This window comes from Sceloporus occidentalis, unplaced genomic scaffold, assembly GCF_023333645.1.
Source record: "Sceloporus occidentalis isolate IW3139 unplaced genomic scaffold, rSceOcc1.0.p SCAF_19, whole genome shotgun sequence".
In the NCBI taxonomy this organism is placed as follows: Eukaryota; Metazoa; Chordata; class Lepidosauria; order Squamata; family Phrynosomatidae; genus Sceloporus; species Sceloporus occidentalis.
This window is the reverse complement of record NW_028316999.1, coordinates 76,344-97,112: the sequence shown is the minus strand read 5'-3', so window position 1 is coordinate 97,112 and position 20,769 is coordinate 76,344. Positions and strand designations below refer to the sequence as shown.

At 37.8% G+C, this 20,769-nt stretch overlaps 1 protein-coding gene across 1 annotated transcript; it reads left to right on the top strand.

Moving 5' to 3' along the window:
• The first annotated feature begins 6,073 nt into the window (after window positions 1-6,073).
• On the top strand, window positions 6,074-17,864 carry LOC149302251 (organic solute transporter subunit alpha-like). Its single transcript, XM_089482381.1, has 9 exons — window positions 6,074-6,135; window positions 13,826-13,920; window positions 14,243-14,397; window positions 15,189-15,262; window positions 15,445-15,603; window positions 15,934-16,045; window positions 16,552-16,698; window positions 17,137-17,242; window positions 17,749-17,864. Exons 1-9 carry the CDS (start codon window positions 6,074-6,076, stop codon window positions 17,862-17,864), a joined length of 1,026 nt encoding a protein of 341 aa, XP_089338507.1.
• The last annotated feature ends 2,905 nt before the right edge of the window (window positions 17,865-20,769 follow it).

Genomic DNA, 20,769 nt, shown 5'->3' with positions numbered 1-20,769 from the left:
ATTAAGTCTGTTTCCAGATTTAATAAACTTGCACAAACTATACATCATTTCTTTCAGGGGTAGGACCTTCTTTTAAGATAAGAATACACAAAACATAATAATTATTAATGATAATAAAAAAGTGGAAACAAAAAACATTATACTAAAATAGGAAATAAAATCACATTTTCGCAATTACTTACATTTTCTTCTATACTGTGCAACAGCTGAACAATGACCCAATATATGTTCAGCAACATCCCCTGATTACAGTCATTCCCTTTGGGGATCTCTCATACATTTGTTTAATGTCAGTGATGTCATGGTGACATCACTGGGCTCCCAATCATTTTTAAAAATTTTTTATTTATATTTCATTTTTCCCTTCATATTTTAGGTAAATCATTTTTTATTGTTTTAACATGTCATACAGGAAGAAAAGGGGTAAGAGGGAGAGCAACATCAGAGTGGATGATCCAGCATAATACAGTTCGGTATGATACATACAGCCATTATGTGACAGATGTTGGGCGCGACCAGTGGTTATAGATGTGATCATAACATGAGGATGCGAGGTTCTGCAGTGCACCGTGGCCCGCATGGTGTCACAACAATACAATTCGGTACACTACATTCAGCCACAATGTAACATAATCAATAGGTACAGGTAGAGTCATAACCTGAGGATGCCACGGGCTGTGAATCTTCAGTGTGCGCAAGTATCCAGATTAATACAGATTGGTGCAGTACATACAGGCACAATGTGACACAAAATGAGCCCGACCATTAGTTACAGGTGTAATCATAAAGTGAGAGTGTAGCGTTCTGTGGAGCACTGCGATTCATGAGTTGAAAGGACTAGATCCAGCACGTTGCTAAGAAAAAAAGGGGGGGGCAGGGGGGGAGAAAGGGGAGGGGGAGGGAGGGTAAACACACTAGGTGGGCATATGGGGGATAGACAACGAAGTCTGGGCAATAGGTGGGAACGAGCCATGCGCTATTGGATGCATTCAAGGCTGTACGAAAAGAGCCCGTAGCGAGTCGGATGACTTTTCCATTTTATCATGAGACGTACGAATGAGCTCCTCCATCACTCTTATCTCCTCTACGCGAGATACCCAAAAGCGCAGGGAAGTGGTCTCTGGGCGTGTCCAGAATAATGAAATTAAGCTGCGGGCCGCATCGAGAAGATGACGTAGTACTGTGGTTCTAACCAGGGTCGGTGAGGGCCTGCCGTGCAGGAGAAGACCAAGGCACGGGGAGAGCAGAATCAACCGACCCACCACTTCCCCTAAACCTCGAAATTTTCCCTTCATATTTTATGTACATTTTATTTTTTTTTTAATAGGATAAACAATTTTTCTTCCTCTTCTCCTCTTCCTCATCTGTTTGTGCTGATTACAAGGTGATCAGCAACCTGGGCTCCATGCAGATTACAATGATTGCGAGCAGGGCCGGCCTTAGGGGTGTGCGACCTGTGCGACCGCACAGGGCGCCATGGTTGCAGGGGCGCCTGACCGGGACTTAGATTAAAGCATCTGTTTTTTTTTGTGTGTGTTTTTTTAAAACTTTATTTAACATCATTCATGTTAAATAAAGTTTTAAAAAAAACCCGATGTTTAAATCTAAGTCCCGGTCAGGGGCGCCGAGCGGTTGCTCGTGAAGTTCTCGGCAACCGCTCGGCGCCCCTTACTCTCCGTGACTCCGTCGCTGTGCCGGCATCTCATGTTGAGCGCCGGACTATTCCGGCTCTCAACATGAAATGCCGGCACCGCGGCAGAGCAAGAAGACGGATGCCTCCCGCTCTCACCGCAGGACTCCGGCAACAAGGTAAGTGGGGGGGGGTGTAGTTTGAAGGGGCAGAGGGGGGGTGTAGTTTGAAGGGGCAGAGGGGGGGTGTAGTTTGAAGGGGTAGAGGGGGGGTGTAGTTTGAAGGGGCAGAGGGGGGGGTGTAGTTTGAAGGGGTAGAGGGGGGGTGTAGTTTGAAGGGGCAGAGGGGGGTGTAGTTTGAAGGGGCAGAGGGGGGTGTAGTTTGAAGGGACAGGGGGGGTGTAGTTTGAAGGGACGGGGGGGTGTAGTTTGAATGGACAGGGGGGGTAGTTTGAAGGGGCAGAGGGGAGGGGTAGTTTGAGGGGCGGTAGTTTGAAGGGGCATGGGGGGGTAGTTTGAAGGGGCAGAGAGGGGGGGTAGTGAGGGGGGGCGCCAGAGGAGTAGTCCGCACAGGGCGCCACAACGCCTAAGGCCGGCTCTGATTGCGAGTGCCATTACACACGATCAGTCGGCAGGAAGACTGTGATGCTGGCTTTTGCCGACAGTGGAGAGTCCAGGCTGTCAACAGACAGCCTGATCTCCCGTGTAGAGGCAGGAAGATGTCCCTGCCGCTGCAAAAAAGTTTGAACCTTTACATCCTAATGGGCTTCTTTGCAGAAGTTTGAGACTTGTACATCCTAAGGGGACTGAACGGGCTAAATACAATCCACCAATTATAAAAGCTATGCATTGAACTGTCATTTTAGAGACCAGTTATACTTTCACTGTAAAAGTATTAAAGTAATACAACAGTATTAAAGTAATATATTTTGTCCACTCCCGTAGAAAAGATAAAGGTGTCACTGTAACTTGCCAACCTAGCTGCCTCCACTGTGCTGATTGCAGTACATGTTGCAAGAGTGAGTTGATATGTCCTTTCATTAGAAACATGGTAACATGATATGCTGTATCATATAGAGACACAAAAGCAAAACATTGGGTGTATTTCAAGGGCACAATAGGTGCAATGCCTAAAACTGTACTTGCAGTATATGTATAATTTGCCATTATCATACGCCCAACAGGGGCAGGTCCTGGAAGTAATGGGACCAGAAGCAGGGCCACCTTACCAAAAGACCCGCCTTGCGGCACCCTTAGCTTCAGAGGGTTGTTAGGTGGCTGCATAGGAGCTGCAATAGATTTCTGTGCTGCAGCCTGATCTCTACTGCACGCAAATGAGACTGTCACGACAAAATAAGGACTTTAGGTAGTGATGCATTATATGTATGCTAGGATAAAGCAATATTGCCACTTTGGATATGGTGTTTCTGTATTTTTTTTTTAATATAAATGCAAAAATGATATATATGTAGTGACTGTAGCTTTCCATCAATAGACCTAATGTTTAGGGGCGCATGTTGTAGACAAGAGAAATATGTCACTAATAGGATGACCACATCAGTTATTTCCTTTTATGTCACATGTTGTTGTCCAGCGCATATAAAGTGTTACTCTGCAGCATGTGAGATGTATAAGAGTAGCTGATGCTATCCCACATACTGTTAGAGGTGCCTTTACCTCAAGTGCTGCCCTAGGCCTGACCTCAATCCACAGGCAACTATCCACAGACCTGCGGAGTGCAGCACCTTTCACTGTATCCTATCGTAGAGGCTGTGCTAGCTTGGTAGTCTTCCCTAGAGTAAATGGGCTAATTTTGGGAGATCAAGGTTTTCCCTTGTAACAGGCTCTTTGAGCAGTGGCACACCAGGGGCAGTATTTTACATGTGCTGCTAAGCAACAAGTAACACGTATATGTGTCCTGGAACATTAGTATAACTCCCCAATGCAGATCACGAAGAGCAAACAATACTGACCCCAATGCCTACCTAAGCAGTTTACTCTCTGTAAGACATGCAGCACAGTCTGCGGCTAGGAAATAGGCTAATTACATGAGTGCTGTCTAAAGCATGCGTCATGTAGAACATAAGAGTGTATATTGCTTTTTTTCCCGGTATGATTAAGTTAAACCAATGAATGGTTTATTAACCTTTCTGCCACCTGCTTCTGAAGCATATGTAAACTTCGGATTTTCCTCATATATCTGTTTCCCCAGGCAATAAAACAGCAAGGAAAATGCAATAAAAATATCACGTGTATGCTGAAGCTTGAGAAGCTGTCTGCACCTGGGAAAACATGCATACTAAGACCTTATTTTGACCACAGATCAATCTGTTTGGTGCTTCAGCAGCCATTATGTAAATTATCAGTACAGAGAGACTAAAGGATGATGTTGAAGTATCCCACACTCATACCGATAATGCTAGTAATATACACACGCAGAAAAGTAGTGCTAAGGTTATATTTCTGTGGGTGGCCACTGAACCTTGCTGTATGTGCTCAGCTTGCAAACTCAACTAGAGTAGCGTCTTTGTTCTTAAAATCTTGAAAGGAATGCTGACTAGGCATACATCAATGCAATGGTGGATTATTCCTCACCACAGAGGTACAGGCAATAGGAGCATATGGCTGGTAAACAGACAAGACTGTAATTAAGATGAGCAGATTGGCAACTACATCAGTTGAACTGTGAGCCCCAACTGTAGTTCTGCTATTTTATTCAGGGATCATGGAAGAAAACTATTTTATGTTTGCTTTACAGAACTATGTTTCTTTGCAGTCTGAGCATCATTTCAACATGAATGAATTTTCCTCATGATGTCATTCAGGCAGCACCCATAGGTGTCTGCTCAGGCAGCACATTTGTACTTCGACATTGAAACCACAGGTTCTTATAGTCTAAATGGATTCTTCACTTGTGGCTGGGTTCAGCAATGAACTTAGCAGTGCCTTGTCTGTTTCAGTGGCATGTTAGCCTTCTTGGCAGGCTAGGTTCCTAATATAAGGAAAGTGGACAGCCATACAGCCTACACTTTCTCATGGAAGTTCTGACTAGATTTGTTATAGGAAAGAGAGTTGGCTTCACTCTATTAATACAAAATGTTTTTTTTTATTGTATTGTAACATAATACATAATACAGAGTTGCAAACTGTAGACCTTTCACTACAGTTAAAAATAATTTTTGTCTAGACCTTTACATGTTTTTTATTGTTCTATGGAACAGGCCTTGATTTAAATGCATGTGTAGACTATTAATTGGTCCCACATTTGATTAAAACAGAACACTACATAGCACAAAATGTGACAAATGAAAAATACTAAGAAGAACACCATGACCTTCTAGCAGAAAAAACAGATAGTTGAATGAATTCCAAGACGCAAGTCCCAACCATCATGAAACTAGCATACATATCACCAACAGGTAAAAATATACATTCCAAGATATTATCATTAATTAAAAGGGAATGAAAGATTATTTATATTAAATTACATTCTGAATTGTATTCAGAACTTTATATTTCATAACTATGCTAATATATTTAGCAGGTGTTTTAAAAGATTTAATAGCTTTTGTAGATGAGTGAAAATTTTTCAATTAAAAGTCAGAAAATTTGCTTATTTTTAAATTTTTCACCATATTTTAGATAAAATGATCAAAATAGTAGTATCTAAATAAAGCCCTTCTTGTTCTGAAAATAAAAAAAATATATGAGGGACATTCAAAAAGTTTCCACACTTTTTTAACTCAAATTAACTAATTTATTTTCATTTGAAAACGGTGAAGGCAGGTAGTTGTGTCTTAATGTGTCATGTGACACAGTGACATAGTTCTGTCTGGCAAGCCCTTGCAGCTGAATGTGAGTGTTGGATATGCCTATGCAGGGCTGGCCCTACAATGTAGCAGAGTGGGGCAATTGCCCCAGGCGGCACTTTTGAAGAGGCGGCACTTTGCCGCCCCAAGCGCTTTTTTTTCTTTTTTTAAGTGGAGGAGAGAGAGCGGCGCCGAGTGGCTTACTAAGTTGTCAGTACCTGCTCGGCGCCCCTCTCCTCTGCGAGCCCTCTAGCTCGGTCTCGGTGCCGGCTTGTAATGCTGAGCGCCGGAAGTGACGTCAATTTCCGGCGCTCAGCATTACAAGCCAGCACCGTGGCAGAGCAGGGAGACTCGCCGCAGGACTGTTTAAAGGTAAGCACAAAAGGGGGGGATAGGGTAGATAATAGGGAGGGAAGATAATGGCGTCGGCGATGTTTAAAATGCCCCCCCTGGCGTCGGCAGGGGGGGGGGTGGCATTTTAAACTTCGCCCCAGGCGGCATTATGTCTTGGGCTGGCCCTGTGCCTATGCCCTGATTCATGACAGCCGTAAGTTCAGTAAAGTGTGTGCCAGGGGGTGCCTAAGCAGCTGACAGAGGAGCACAAGCGCAAGCGCCTACACGTTTGTTCCCGACACATGGCCCGTTTTAGTGAAGAAGGTGATGATTTTCTGCAGAAGATAGTCACTGGTGATAAAACGTGGGTTCACAATTGCGAGCCAGAACGCAAGCGACTGAGTATGCAGTGGAACCATTCATCATGATGATGATGTGGAAGCAGCAGTGCATCAGTGGCTACGCGTTCAACCAAAAACATTTTTTGCTGATGGCATTAAAAAATTGGTTCGACGTTGGGAAAATTGCATCGCAAAGGGTGGTGACTATGAAGAAAAGTGATGTAATTTGTTTTTGATGTCATTTGTTTTGAAATAAATAGAGTTAAAAAAGTGTGGAAACTTTATGAATTTCCCGTGCATAATTACCCTACAATAAAAAAAACAGCTCTGTTGTTAAGGGGTTAAAATAACCCATATGCTGGTATGTTGGTTGAGTGTTGGATCCATTTTATTTGTAGGATGTAATAAAGATTGGGCAATTTGGTTGGGCATGACCATTAACTGAAACCTTTAAACCCTACCTTGTCTTCTGTGTATAACATCCAAAGAACTATAAACTTTATAATTACCCTACAATAAAAAAAAAACAGCTCTGTTGTTAAGGGGTTAAAATAACCCATATCCTGGTATGTTGGTTGAGTGTTGGATCTATTTTATTTGTAGGATGTAATAAAGATTGGGCAATTTGGTTGGGCATGACCATTAACTGACAGCTTTAAACCCTACATTGTCTTTTGTGTATAACATCCAAAGAACTATAAACTAAAAAAAAAAAATTAGTATATTGTAGCAATGAAAGACTAGACACGGACCACATGAATGGTTAACAGGTGTCAAAGACAGGCTTTTATTCTAAATTCTAAAATAACTTATGTCTTACAATTAAAATTTTAATGTATTCAATGACGTATAGGTAAAGGGCAGATGACCCTAAAAAGGATCAACAGCAGAAAAATGTGATTAAACGATTTCATGTAAATGAAACTAACGTGTGTGTAAAATTAAATAAAAAGATAGATTGTCTGTGTTTGCAAGTAAACAAGACACATGAAGATGTATTGCCAAAGGGCCAAAGAACCAATTTTGACAGAGGGATCAACTGATCAATGTTCACAACTGTCCTATTAGCCTATTTTATTATATAGTTCAGTACTGGAACACTGCTTTATAGCATTGCATATACTGATCCGTAAAAATGAATGGCATTTAGAGTTCTTTTTATTTATTGTGCTTGGAGAACACCACCTTCTGACAAAACTGAATAACTACAATGGGCCACCTTTCCAATGAATGTAAATTGCAATTTGATTACAAACACATACATTACTATCATTATTACTACTTTATCAAAGCTGCCTATGATTTGTACTTTTTCCAACAGTGTAATTATAACTTGGGATATTTACTCCGAAAAGGGGGTGTATGTAAACTGAGATCGATGGCAAAAAAGTGGCAAAACTATTATATTTAATAACATTTTTGTGCTGAAGCTAACGCCTTTCAGCACAGTTGCCCTCTTACAATGGTTGTTTTATCAACAACGATGAGCAAGAACTCAATGGGGAGGAGTACTCATACAGATGCTTAAACCAGAAGTTCAGACACATGTGTTAAACAAACTAACCAGAAAAGATAGACTATTGGAGTGGTAATACTGTAAACAGGCTGGTAGGGGGCACAGTGTGGCAAATATGCAGTGTAAAATAATGTGCTATTCAGTTAAGAAGCATATTGTTTATGGCAACTGGAACTTACTACTGTATATTATGCTGGAGAACTGTGTTACTGGTTCAGTATTGTATTAAACATATAGAATTGGCATTAGCTGAACATCTTCCTTATGGCAGTCACAATTAGCCAATGGCATGGGTTAACGCAGCCCAGTGGGGCAATGATCAGGTTTCTTAAATTGCATTTGGGAGCTAAGAATTCATTCACTCTAATTCAGACTTGGAGCATTATTCTGCTTGAGATGTCGTACAAATTTCAATAGGGCTGGCAAATACCTGCATGATATGAGCACCGGGCTCACCCTACTCCCAGTTATGGGACCAGCCAGTGGCTGAGGAGTATGAGACCTGTGTCTCTCACAAACCTTCTCTGAAGCTTTACCAATGAAGGCCAATGTTATGTGTGCCCTTCATAGGCCCTAACGTTTCTAGAACCCTAGGTGAACTATGTCTTTGTGGTTACCCTGTTGCATGTGCTTGGCTACTAACATCGGAAGATGTCTTATGACAGTGGCCCTTCACGCTAAATGTGAATAATATATTGAATGTAGTGTAATATGAGATGGTGAGAGCTATTGCCAAAAAGTTTTTGTCCTGTTAGTACGAATAGCTGACCCCAGAAATTCTGGAAATAGGGATGTCCCCTCTTCTCATAACATAGTTTGCAGCATGGCTTTTGGTCCTCACTGATGTAATATGGGTGATTTTGGTGCAGTAATCACACTGGTGAATAATCCTATGGCTACTCTTGTTTTTATAAAGTGGTGTTAGGGAAAATGGGCCTGAAACCCAGAGTTTATAAGGAATATAGATTCAATAGGAATACCCAGAGCCTATAACGGTCTAAAAAATAATACTATTGCCAACTCCGTTTAATGATGACAGACCAATAAACTTGCTAGAGTTAGATGTGCTTGGAAACTTAATGAATGTGTATAGGAGAGTAAAGGTTTGTATGAGAAGCAATTTAGCACTAGAAAGGGTTCATATGATGCTTATGAGAGATGTGTATCATGGAGGAAAAGCCTATAACATGTATTTGTATTTGTATTCATTATCATTAGTCGTTTGTCTTTGACCTTCAAATGCTACACTTACATTTAAAATTAAATAGCTCCCTAAATGGCCATTTGTATTACTATAGCCAGGATGCTTTTTTTGGACAGCATTTTTATTTCTATTTTCTCGTTACCTGTACACTTAACTCACCCGTATACAAAGACCTTGACATTGATCCCTAAGACCTATGTATCATATCCACTTACAAACATACCATTCCACGTAGGCCAGCAGAGGTGGATTTGTCAGGTCATTGTCCGGGAGGATAAATGAAATCTCCAGTGCACATTAACCCCCCGAGAATCTGTTCTACTATGCAAACTAAAGCAAACATTGCTTTTCTAGCTTTCTGAAATGCTTCAGCATGCACTACTGTGGAATATGATAATTTAATACATGATAATTTTTAATTATATGTTTTTTTTGAGATATATAAATGTCTTGTTTAGGGTCCAAGATGTTAACCCTTTCAGTACCAGCGGCACTTAGTAATGTGTAGTTTTTGACAATGACCAATTGCAATTATAGCTTGCCCATTGCCAGTTCTATTTAAGAACTCAGAATTTGTACATATAAAAGGGTACATAGAGAACACTGTGAGCAGCCAGTGAGAGGCACACAGTTCAGAGAAATAATTTCTTAATGGCCGCACCTGGACACATTTATCTTAAGCTTAATTCTCATCCCATAGCGTGCCAGCAGTATTCGCCACTATTTTCTTTCCTGTCTGTTTATGTGAAGATTCTGTTCTCAAGTATTTCTAAATGTATGTTATAGTTATGTCACTAGTATCAGATTCTGTCAACGCCGTACTCCTGAATCAATTTTAAATCAACCTTTTGAGATTACATAGGTAAGTATGACCTGATCACATTGTCTGTTTTATCCAGGACACATTGATTAATACATGTAACACATGTAAAATTGTTACCCCGAAGAATTAAAAAACCAAAGAAAATGTCTTATTATTTAATCATATTATTAAGTACCCTCAAGACCCACCACCAGTACCCACAGAAGCTGTAACCCAGCACAAAATCTTATTTTTATAGAGTTATTTAGAAGTTGATGGCACAGTCTATTAATTTTTCCTGGTGAGAGACTCGGATCTTAATCAATCCTTGATCTTGTATTAGATTCAGGATAGTTTTATGCCTAACCCATGCATGTTTAAATTCCCTTACTGTAGTAGCCTCTACCACCTCTGATTTGAAAGTTTGTTCCACTTATCTACCACCCTCTCGGTAAAGTAAAACTTCACTACACTATTTAATCCGTGTAACAACATAGCAGCACCATCGAAGAGAATACATATATCCCACATGTGTGCACATTTAGGTGGTGCTACCATATATGCAGACAAATCAGCTGCTTAGAACCATGATTTTTGGGGATGAAAGGAGATACTCGTGAAAATAAGCATAGACTCACCATAATGCTAGATCGATATAATTGTCCTTACGAAAACCATGCTTCATCATATTAGGGACTTCAAAGAGGAACCCAGTAGATATTAAATGTGTTTATTTATGAGGATCAATGAACTCAAAGCCATGTCCTAACAAGCAAACAGTTGATCCTAATGCTTTACAGACACTTGGACTAGACAAAGTTCACCATTTCTCTGCAGAGCAATTGTTGCAGCTGTGGGCAACAGAGTAGTGCAGAAACTGTGTGAATATGGCATCACAAGATGACTTTAAAGCAGATCCAAGGTAATTTGTGAGTCTATGCTCTCCATAGAACTTTGTTTTTATAATGTTAGCCATTATATAAAAAAAGAATATATATATATACACATTGCTCATTCTAATGCTACTCTAATACTACTTGAATTGCACAGATGGGGCTACTGGTTATATCTTGACCCTCTTTAAATTGAAATACTGAGTATGTTGCATTTTATCCTGTACAAAATGTAGTTTAACCTTTAAGGTAATTTGGTCATTTGTGCCTGTTGTACCTAGGGATTTAAAACACATTTTCATTTAGTTTGTGTTTAGTCCTCTAGATTCCAAGTTTGATTCTAGTTATAATACCGGTCCAGGTGTCATATGCCAAGCAAGGAGAACAGCAAATCCAAAGCATTCATATAAAAATCATAACAGACACAGAAATGGATTTCAACTCTGTTATTGTAGTTTATCGTGCCATGACAGTGAACAGGCTTAGTAGAATTGTTTTTGCCATCAGGAATTCTATTTCAGAATTAACAGGGACTGTGCCAATAAGGGAAAAGCTCTCAATGGGGGGGGGGGGGGGGTCGCAGAGACTATCCCAATTAAACGGAGGTTTTGCAAGTTTGGGAATAAGATGAATTTTGTTTGTTATTGTTTGCCAACTTTTGTCTTCTGCCATTTTCCATTGCCGAGAAGGCCACAGGAGACAACCAGGATATGGTTAAACTGATTTCCGTTGTGCAGAGTCTCGCCTCATAAAAGGTCCATAGTATACAATTTCCTGAAAAAATAACTTATTGAAATTTGCTTATTGCAAGAGACGCACTGGAGGAGAGATGATAAAATCACATTGGGGGGGGGGACTTCATCGTTCAGATTTATACTCTGGTTAATCTCTGTCTTCGTAATACAGCTCCAGTGAGTCTCTTGAACAAGATTCTTTAAATCACTGATGAAATTAAGCCTGGTTGCTGTATTATAGCAGGAGACTTTAATTGTGTATCAGACCCAAATATAGATTTTTTAAAGTAAAATAAACTTTGGAAAACAAGCATTAAATATTCTTATTATAATTATTATGAATACATTTGATTTGTTTGATATGTGGAGGTTATATCAACCTAAAGAGAGGGACTCTACTTACCTATCAAGAATTTCTTACATATATTTAACTGTTTTAAATATAGTAAGAAATATTGTTATAAGATAACACCTGGTCTGATCACAATATCTCAGTGATGGAACTTAAAGAACACCAAAACTTAAGAGACACAACAACTTGTAGAATGAACAAGTCTTTGTTTCAAAATGAAGATAATGTAGAATATTTAGCAAAATTGATTAAGTGTTTTTTTAGGCAAATTGCCCTCCTGAGGCTTCACTGGCGAATATATGGTATGCTTTTAAATAAACCTAATAACAATTAAATAGTAAATTAAAAAAAGAAAGACATAAAAACATCTGAAAATAAAAAAGATCTATCTCAGGAAAAGTACGGTTTGAAATATGGAGATGTTAAAGACAAAATATTATTGCAGAGGAAAATTAGAGCTGACAAAATCCTAACACGTAAACAGAAGTAATAGAGCAAGTAATCATATCAGAAAACGTATTAATGACAAAGATATTTATATGACTAGAATGGTAAATTATATAAACTACAGAAGTCTCTGCTAATAAAATAGAACAATATTTGACTAGAACTAAAATCACTAAAAACTCTGAAGCTCAAAGGGAAAAACTAAATACTCCTATGAAGGTCAGGAAGTACATAAAGTAATAACTAAGCTGGATAAACACAAGACCCCAGGACCCGATAGATTTTGCAATTTATTCTATACATTGTTTTAGTCTAAAATAACTGATAACCTTACAATGACCTTTTAACAATATGGAACAATATGGTTACTTTCTATAAGAAATATTGAGAGCAAACATTGTTCCGCAATACTGCTGTTTTCAGCAATAGCAGCTGATAGATTGAAGAAGATCTTGTTCTGGGTCGATCAACCTGTTGCAATACCAGAAGACTAATTGCTTTTATAGATTCTGCCAATAGGAGAAAAGTACCTATTAACTCTGGTGTAGGACGCTGACAAGGCTTTTCACAGAGAAGGCTGTTCCATTCAAGAATATGGATACACAGGGTGTTCATGTTGCTGTATGCTAATCCATTAGATAGAACAGTTGGACCTAATATCTTGTCAGACTAAGTTATCTAATGGTACTAGACAGGGTTGCCCACTATCGCCACTCATTTTGACTATAGAACCACTTGCCATTAATATTAGGAATAACTCTGGTATAAAAGGTTGCTCTATAAAACAAAAATAATCAGTATGCTGATGATATACTAATTACTATTACTGATCCAGTTAACTCTCTAGAGCATCTAATGGCATAAATTCTTGCCTATGGAAAATGTCAAACTACAACATAAATAAAACTACCTTACAAGCTAAACATATTAGATAAAGAGACGATCAAGCAAAAATACACAATTATATGGGCAGAGTTTCATTATTTTGGGTATAATGATAACAAGAGATATAAATACAATTAAGGGTAAGATTAATATAATTAAGAGGACTTACCTCTTTCATATGATTCCATTGAAAATCTTTGATAAGATTCTATTAAACCTGGTAATGCATTGCTTTATGCAATTGCAGCTAAAATATTATAGCCTTTAATTGAAAACATGATGTAATTTTTTATGTGGGGTCCAGTAAAAATCAACTGCACCAACAACATCCAATATATGGTATGATACATATACACAGAAAATATACAATCTATAACATTTATAAAATATATTTGCATGTAGTTGCCAATCCACTTACTAGTGATTTTAGTTACCAAGTGTGTCTATGTTTCTAACTCCTAATTGGTTTCTCTTCCCCACCCAAATCCACCTTTACAGCTAAAGTTCTTTGCCTTGAGGGACCTAACCCATGAAGTAACAGGGTATCCCTGTGTTATAAAAGAGTTATGTGTGATATGGCGGATTATTCATGACAGTTGAACATTCCACTTTTAAACTCCACTGCATATTATAAAAGGTGGACAGGGAGAGATTTCCCCTTTTCCCTCGCAATGAGCCATGAGAACGGTTAGTTTGTAGCTGCTGCCAGATAGTTTGAAAGTGGGGGGTTTCAAGGTGAATGTGACAGAAGTCCACCAGTTTCTATGATGGAGTTTCAGCTTCTTAGCACCATTATTTATTACTGGAATCTAACACAGCACCAGCTAGCATAGCATTCTCTTTTGACAGCTACTGAAACAACCTCTGTTATTTATTCCAGGATCCCCATACAACAGGTTCAGCTCCTGATTAACAACTTCAGCATACCAGGAGAATGCCTCTCCTTACCACCATCGTCAACACAGCTTCCATATTGTATGTCCTATCATCTTTTCTAGTTTTGCATCAGTGTGTCTTTTGAATAGTTATGTTATTCTGTAGATGCTAGTATTCAATCTGATAAATACAATCTAAGGAAATGAAAGCTAAAAAAAAATGTTTAGACCTCGCTTTCTAAATATGTAGATTTTCTGAGAATTTGAGGTTCCTATGATGTTCTATTAATTCCACATCACACATATCCCTTGTTTGAATATATATAATACTTTTTCAAGAGCACACCAATGCACAAAGTTTGCAGTAGTAAAAATGTACTGTAATGAAATCTAAGAATTTTTTTTCTTTTTATTTGTTATAGTGTTGGACACACTGCAACTCTGTATTTTGGGAATCCTTACCCTTCTCAGCACTTTGTCAGTTGCTCTTTATGTGGAAGAAGCTTTTTATCTTAAAAAAAAAGTTCGCTGTCCAGTCAAAAGAAAATCCTTGCTATGGAGCAGTGGGGCTCCCATGGTGAGAGGACATATATTGGGCAATATTGGATAGAAATGCAGTACTGTATTTTAACTATTTTAACTGTAAACGCATCCTATGCCTTTTATTAAAACTATTCTGAGAACTACTAACGTTCTTAAAAATCACCAATAGACTCCACAGGGGTCTTGAACTATGTATATTTTAATGTCTGGTTTTTTTTTTGTAAGTAAGTAAGTATGTGATTGCATATATGCTATGGTTGTGATGTGTAGATGGAAGGAACAATTTGACATGGTCATGTTGCATATATTTCATTAGCAAAATTGCTAGCAGATATATAGATCAAAAGATCAAGTTGCACTTGAACAATGCATTAAGGTTCTGTATGTACTTGCTCAACAAGCATAGTTGTAGGGGTGAACACCATACCAGGAGATATAAAAGTATCAAAAATTTCTATACAGAATTTCTCCCTTGTAAGTTTTATATGACTGTTGCCCCTTTTCAGAAGTATGGGTACTACATGTAAGCACACATCTATTCATTATGAATAAACACCCATAAACCGTAATTAAATTAACGGCAAAAATCATCACAGCATAACATTATGCTAAAGTTCACACTAAATCATTTGATTGATTTGTCTGGTAGTCACACCAAACTACAGGATTATGTGTAGGTGTAATTTCTCTGAAGCACCATTGTGCAATAAGGTCCAATAATTATAATCATTCCTGCAGTAAATCATACAACAAAAACAACATTTTAAAGCAGTTGGACAGTAAAGTTAGTGAAATCATGTGACGTGCCCTCTCTTACCCTGTCAGGTTATTTCTGTCTTGACCTGTTTTGGCCTTTGGATCCCACGGGCCATTCTGTTTGTGGATATTGCCATTGGCACGTAAGTAGCAGCAAAGTACAAAGAGAAAAATCAGCACTGCACTGGTTTTTTGTATTCTTTTTCAGTGTCCTGTTTAATGGTTATTTTCATAAAAGGTGTTCTTTTGTTTCTCACATTGTATTGTGACTACATTCATCAACAGAATTTGCTACTATTGATTACTGATTTTCATCATCACATAGATATTTTGCAACCTGTTTCTACTTCATATTGATGGTCATTATAGAAGGTTTTGGTGGAAAGGATGCACTGGTCAAGAAGATGGAGAACACTGATGTTCACATCAACACTGGGCCCTGCTGCTGCTGTTGCCCCTGCCTACCTCGCATCAAATTAACCAAGTAATAACCCACATAAGCTTCTTTTTACAGCTTGAAAATCATAGAAAATGTTTAAAACGAGATGGCCATTGTCCATGAATTAGACTTATAGCCAATTACATTTATATATATATATATATATGTAATTGGTTATTTAATACCAACTTTATAAAGTGATACCTTAACTGGCATGGTATAAAAGCTGAACTGTAACTTTCTAGTTTTGCTTCTTTGGAACCATTAGATTAGAACCGACCAAGTTGTTCTCATTAGTTGTCAGATTCTAGATTTGTTACCTCTGTTGAATACACTACTTAAGCTACATTTGCTAATGTGATGCTTGCCTTGCAGAAAGAAGCTGAATCTATTTATCCTAGGTGTTTTCCAGATGTCGTTCCTGAAACCGGTTTTCAATTTCATTGGTTTGGTTCTCTGGTCTGATGGGATCTTTAATCCAGATGATGTAAGATTCATTAGGCTTTGAAATTTAACTTAATTAAGCAATTTTACTTTTTTTTTTTTTATTAGCAAGCTCTAAGCAGTCATGTAATATATGCTTATTGAATAGTGAATTTACTCTGAAAAAGCAAGATCTAGTTGTGTAAATCTGTAAACGTGTTTGGAATAAATTCCATATAATGTGTATATATTTTCAAATTCTGCAGCAAACAAAAATAAAAATTAGCATGGGCTTCAAAAAATACTATGGTATTGTAATGGCGAGTATTGTAAATAATATTATATGTATTCCCCACATATCCGCTATGTTAATACCAAAAGCCAGAGATATTGCAAATGTGACCTATAATATTGTATCCCAGCCAGCTGTCTTAATACTAATATATTAATGCATTAGATCAGGGTGGAAAAAATGTTGTTTGATACAGACCTCTCATCACCCTTAGCTAAAGCTCATCAATGTTTGTTCAAATAATCCAGAACCGATTATATCTTTTATTTTTTATACAGCTCTCAGCTCGTAGCATTGCTCTCTGGATGAACACAATGCTTGGATTTTGTACCGTTATGGCCCTGTGGCCCATTGGTATTCTGTTCCGTGAAGCCAAAATCCACTTGGCTGAACAGAACATAGGGAAGAAATTTGCAGTTTTCCAGGTAATTACATCAATTTCTTTTTCTCACTTTATTGTGTTTAAAATTGTTATAACCTAAGACTATATATATATATACACACTAAATTTTATAGGTCCCTTTAGAGTAGTATTATCAAAGCATTAGACCAAACCACAATGTGTTTCATGCTCCAGTGGGGATCATATATAGCAAATTCTTAGTTCTGTTTGTGACACAAGGTCTTAACTTTTTGATGAACATTTTCTTAAGAAAAAGATTGTATTGTCAAAGTTGTCAAGGTCAATGTTGTGTTGTACACAATTTTATCAGAAAATCAAGCTGGAAAAACAAATCTTGCAAAGGGATTTGAAAATAAAAAAAATATTTTGTTTATAACCTTTTTTTTCTTGCTTGTTAATTGTATAATGTGCCAATGTCCTTTCTCTGCTAGTTATAGCCATGTCTAAATACTTATTTCAGATCCTCCTCATCCTGACTACCGTACAGAACTCAATCTTTAATATCTTGGCCAACTCTGGACAGATTCCATGCGTCCCACCATATGCATTTAAAGCCAGATCTCAAAGTAAGTCACTGCAAAGTGTGTATGTCTTTTATTTAATATATATGAATGAATGGAACGTACATTACTATCATCAAAAATGATCAAATCCAGGTACCACTTAAATGATGAATACACCGTTCTCAAAGGTTTTGTTCCATTACCATAAGGGGGTTATATACACCCAACAGTCTATGTCTTAATCACCTTTCTTAATGGCACTGAACATGTCCTTAGACCTGCCAACCTAGGCAACAATGTACCCACTGTCTGGGTAAATTATGGAAGATCATAATATATTTCACACTACTTATTGCTGGGCTGTTTTGATAACATGTAATGATTCCTTCAGTCTATGAAGCTGGAAGTGAGTTAATACTTAGGACAGACACAGATGTTTACAACATTGGTTGGCTAGGTGCATCTTAGGCATGATGGACAGAAACAGCATTTTTAGTAAAAAAATTTTTTTTCACTTTTTTAAATTGTTATGATACCACCTAACATTCCCTTGTCTTGCTTGGTTCTAGTGATGAACAACCATTTATTGATCTTAGAAACGTTCCTCCTTGCTGTTTTGGCCAGAATTGCCTACAGGAAGAGGGATGACGAAGTAGGCTACATCCTTAAACCACTGGCCGTGTGATCCAGAAACAGGCTTACTCGTTTTAATAAACACTGCACGTTGGACTGTACTGGAAGACATTGTAGATTCCTCTGGGAGCTTGTGCATAGATTACGGAGCGCGCAGCTGTGTGTCTCTATCCATACGTCATGCTGGATCTATCCTATACATATCACACCCCAAGGCTGTTATTGTTATTAACATTTGTTTTGCTAAATTCCATTCTCAATTACAATTAAAATTTATTTTGCACTCTCCATTGCAGAAGACAAAAATAAAAAAAGACAAATAAGAATGGTATTTGGCCCAAAAAGTGCTGTTTTTCACATTTTCTTCCAGATATAACAAACTTTTAATTGTATCTCCTAACTCAGTATACTTTATCTCAAATCCACAGAATAGCAGATTTTGTTCTCTCTCTCTCTCTATATATATATACATTAACAAACATTAATCTTTGGATTGGGGAACTGCTGCTGCTTCATTGTGTTTGAAGTGATTTTCCAGTTTCAATCACGTTTTGTAAACGCTCTGGGTATAAAAAAATTCTAACTCTTCTTCAGATCTTAAATACTGAAATGGAACCTCCAGTGAAATCCTACCAATTGGCTCTTACCCATGACTTCTGCAAATGTGACCAGTCTGAGTACACACGTGCACGCACGCACACTCTGGTGGTAGAAACAAAATCTAGATGGATCATTTTTGGGTGCAAATACAATACTAAAAAGCTATTTTGACTCTGTTATGCTAGATAACACTCATACATTAGTAGATTAGTAGATCCCCCTACTCATAGATTTGGTTAAAATGTGAACTGTGCAATATACAAAATCAACATTTTAAAAATGTTGCCAATGTCTCTGACATGATACTTTGGAATGAATACCACTTTTAAGTACTTTAATCAGGGAGGAATAGAACTTTTTATTGTAGTGGCTTAACTGCCATCACTGTAAGGAGATGAGAAGACACTTAAATATCCCACGATGATGTCACAGTTACATTCACGTAAAATTTGTGTGTAAAGAAGAAATGGTTTGATTTAAAGTTGATGGCAGTGTGTTGGCAACAAGTAATATCCCTTGATTAAAAAAAACTTATAAAAGGACATTATGGAATTAATTTTGTAATTATGCAAATGCACATGTGTAACATTAAGAGGTGATGGATTTCAAGTTCTAGAACCTTAAAAAACATCGTTGGAAGCTTGTTGGGAGTGGAGCGCTGATTAGAAGGCAGTTTATAAACTAAGTAATTTGCCTGTCCTTATTTCTGGCATGGACTCGGAATTCTGGGGGAATCCATTAGATGCCTGGGATGCTCTGTAAATTGGTTAACCCCTTTGTGTATAATTTGGCAAATGAAAAAATCCTACTTGCGTGATTGAAAATGTTAAGACTTTTTACTTCAACTATTCTTAATACCTGTATTTGTTAACCCTGCTGTAGACAAATATTAGACCTCTAATTACTGGATCAATGGAAATATCAAATCGATGGAGGCGTTTGCAATGATAGGAACGCTGGTAAGTAACTGTATAGGCATCAATGAAGCTATTGTTGACTTTTTGGCAGAGCATAACAAATATTTAAGACCAAGTGGTGTATAACCTTAGAAAAGAAAATGGAAGGTCAGGTTGGCACAATCAAACATCAAAAAACAATTTTAGAAGTTTTCTTATAGAAAAAGTATAGGCCTTAAAAGTTGGGTAGCTGTTTTGGCTTTTTAGACATGGTGCTTCACATGGGTAGACATTTTCTGCAGTATCCTTGCACAATGAGGATCACTTTCCTTGGTAAGTTTGTAGAAAAATCAAATCGACTGAATCTTAAGTAGTTGGTATAAACCTAACTTGATCTTTAAATCACACAACTCAATTGAGCCAAGTGAGTAAAGTGTTTTTCATATCCAGATCATAGGCATTTTATCCACAGCTTCAAACTGAAAAATATGGACTTGCAACAACTGCAAGCATTGCGGTAGTATGTGCCATTCATCCCTTAGTGATTTGTACTATAAAGAACATCAAGTCATGGTTTGTTGTCTTGGGAATATTTCACGTGTCTACAAAAAATCATCAATTATGGACCTTCTACTGTTGTTGGACTATATATGCCATTCGTCAGACAAAATCTTTCACTTTTTGAAATTCTATTTTAAATTGAGTTGATAAAATTGCAGCTGATGTCTGGAAACAAAATGTAAGCAGGATCCACTTAACCCACTTAACAATTTAGTTGGAAGAAAAAAAATGCAGAGCCTGCTACATATAAGTATGACCAGATTCATAATTTCAGTACTACAGAAGTCTGCGCAACAGAGGGAATGCACACATCACATAAATAACTTATGACAACAGGCACTTTTAATGAGTAATGGCTAGACTCCAAAGGGGTTAATTAAATACAGATAAATTCTTCCGCTGGTCACTACCCCCATAATCTCTGTTCAGTGGTGGACTTAAATCAATGCCTCCTCCAGCCTAGACAAGTTCAAAAAACCTCTCTGGATAAACTCCAGTTCTAGAACTCTTCCCTTCTTGAAGAGAATGCTCTACTGCCCTTCGAAGAGGGGACTCACAGCTGAAGAAATGTGCAAGGAAGTGGCTTAATAGCAGAGGACAACCGTTACAAACAAGAGGCAAGGTTGGCCTTGTCTGATAAAACTTCTCCATTAAACATAATTAAATCTGACAGAATTATTGTTTTGCGCACAAAAAGTTTGTTAAAAAGGGAGCAATGTCTTTTAAAAGATGCAGAAAATATATACTGAGGACATTTGTAGTAAGTACACTCCTGCTCAAGATTTTTGATGCCTGGAGTTTAGACTGAATGCAGTTTTCATAACCATGTGGCTGTTTTCTTAGATCTCATGAACATGGAATCAGCATCTAAAACGGAGAGAAAATGGTTAAGAAGGTCTC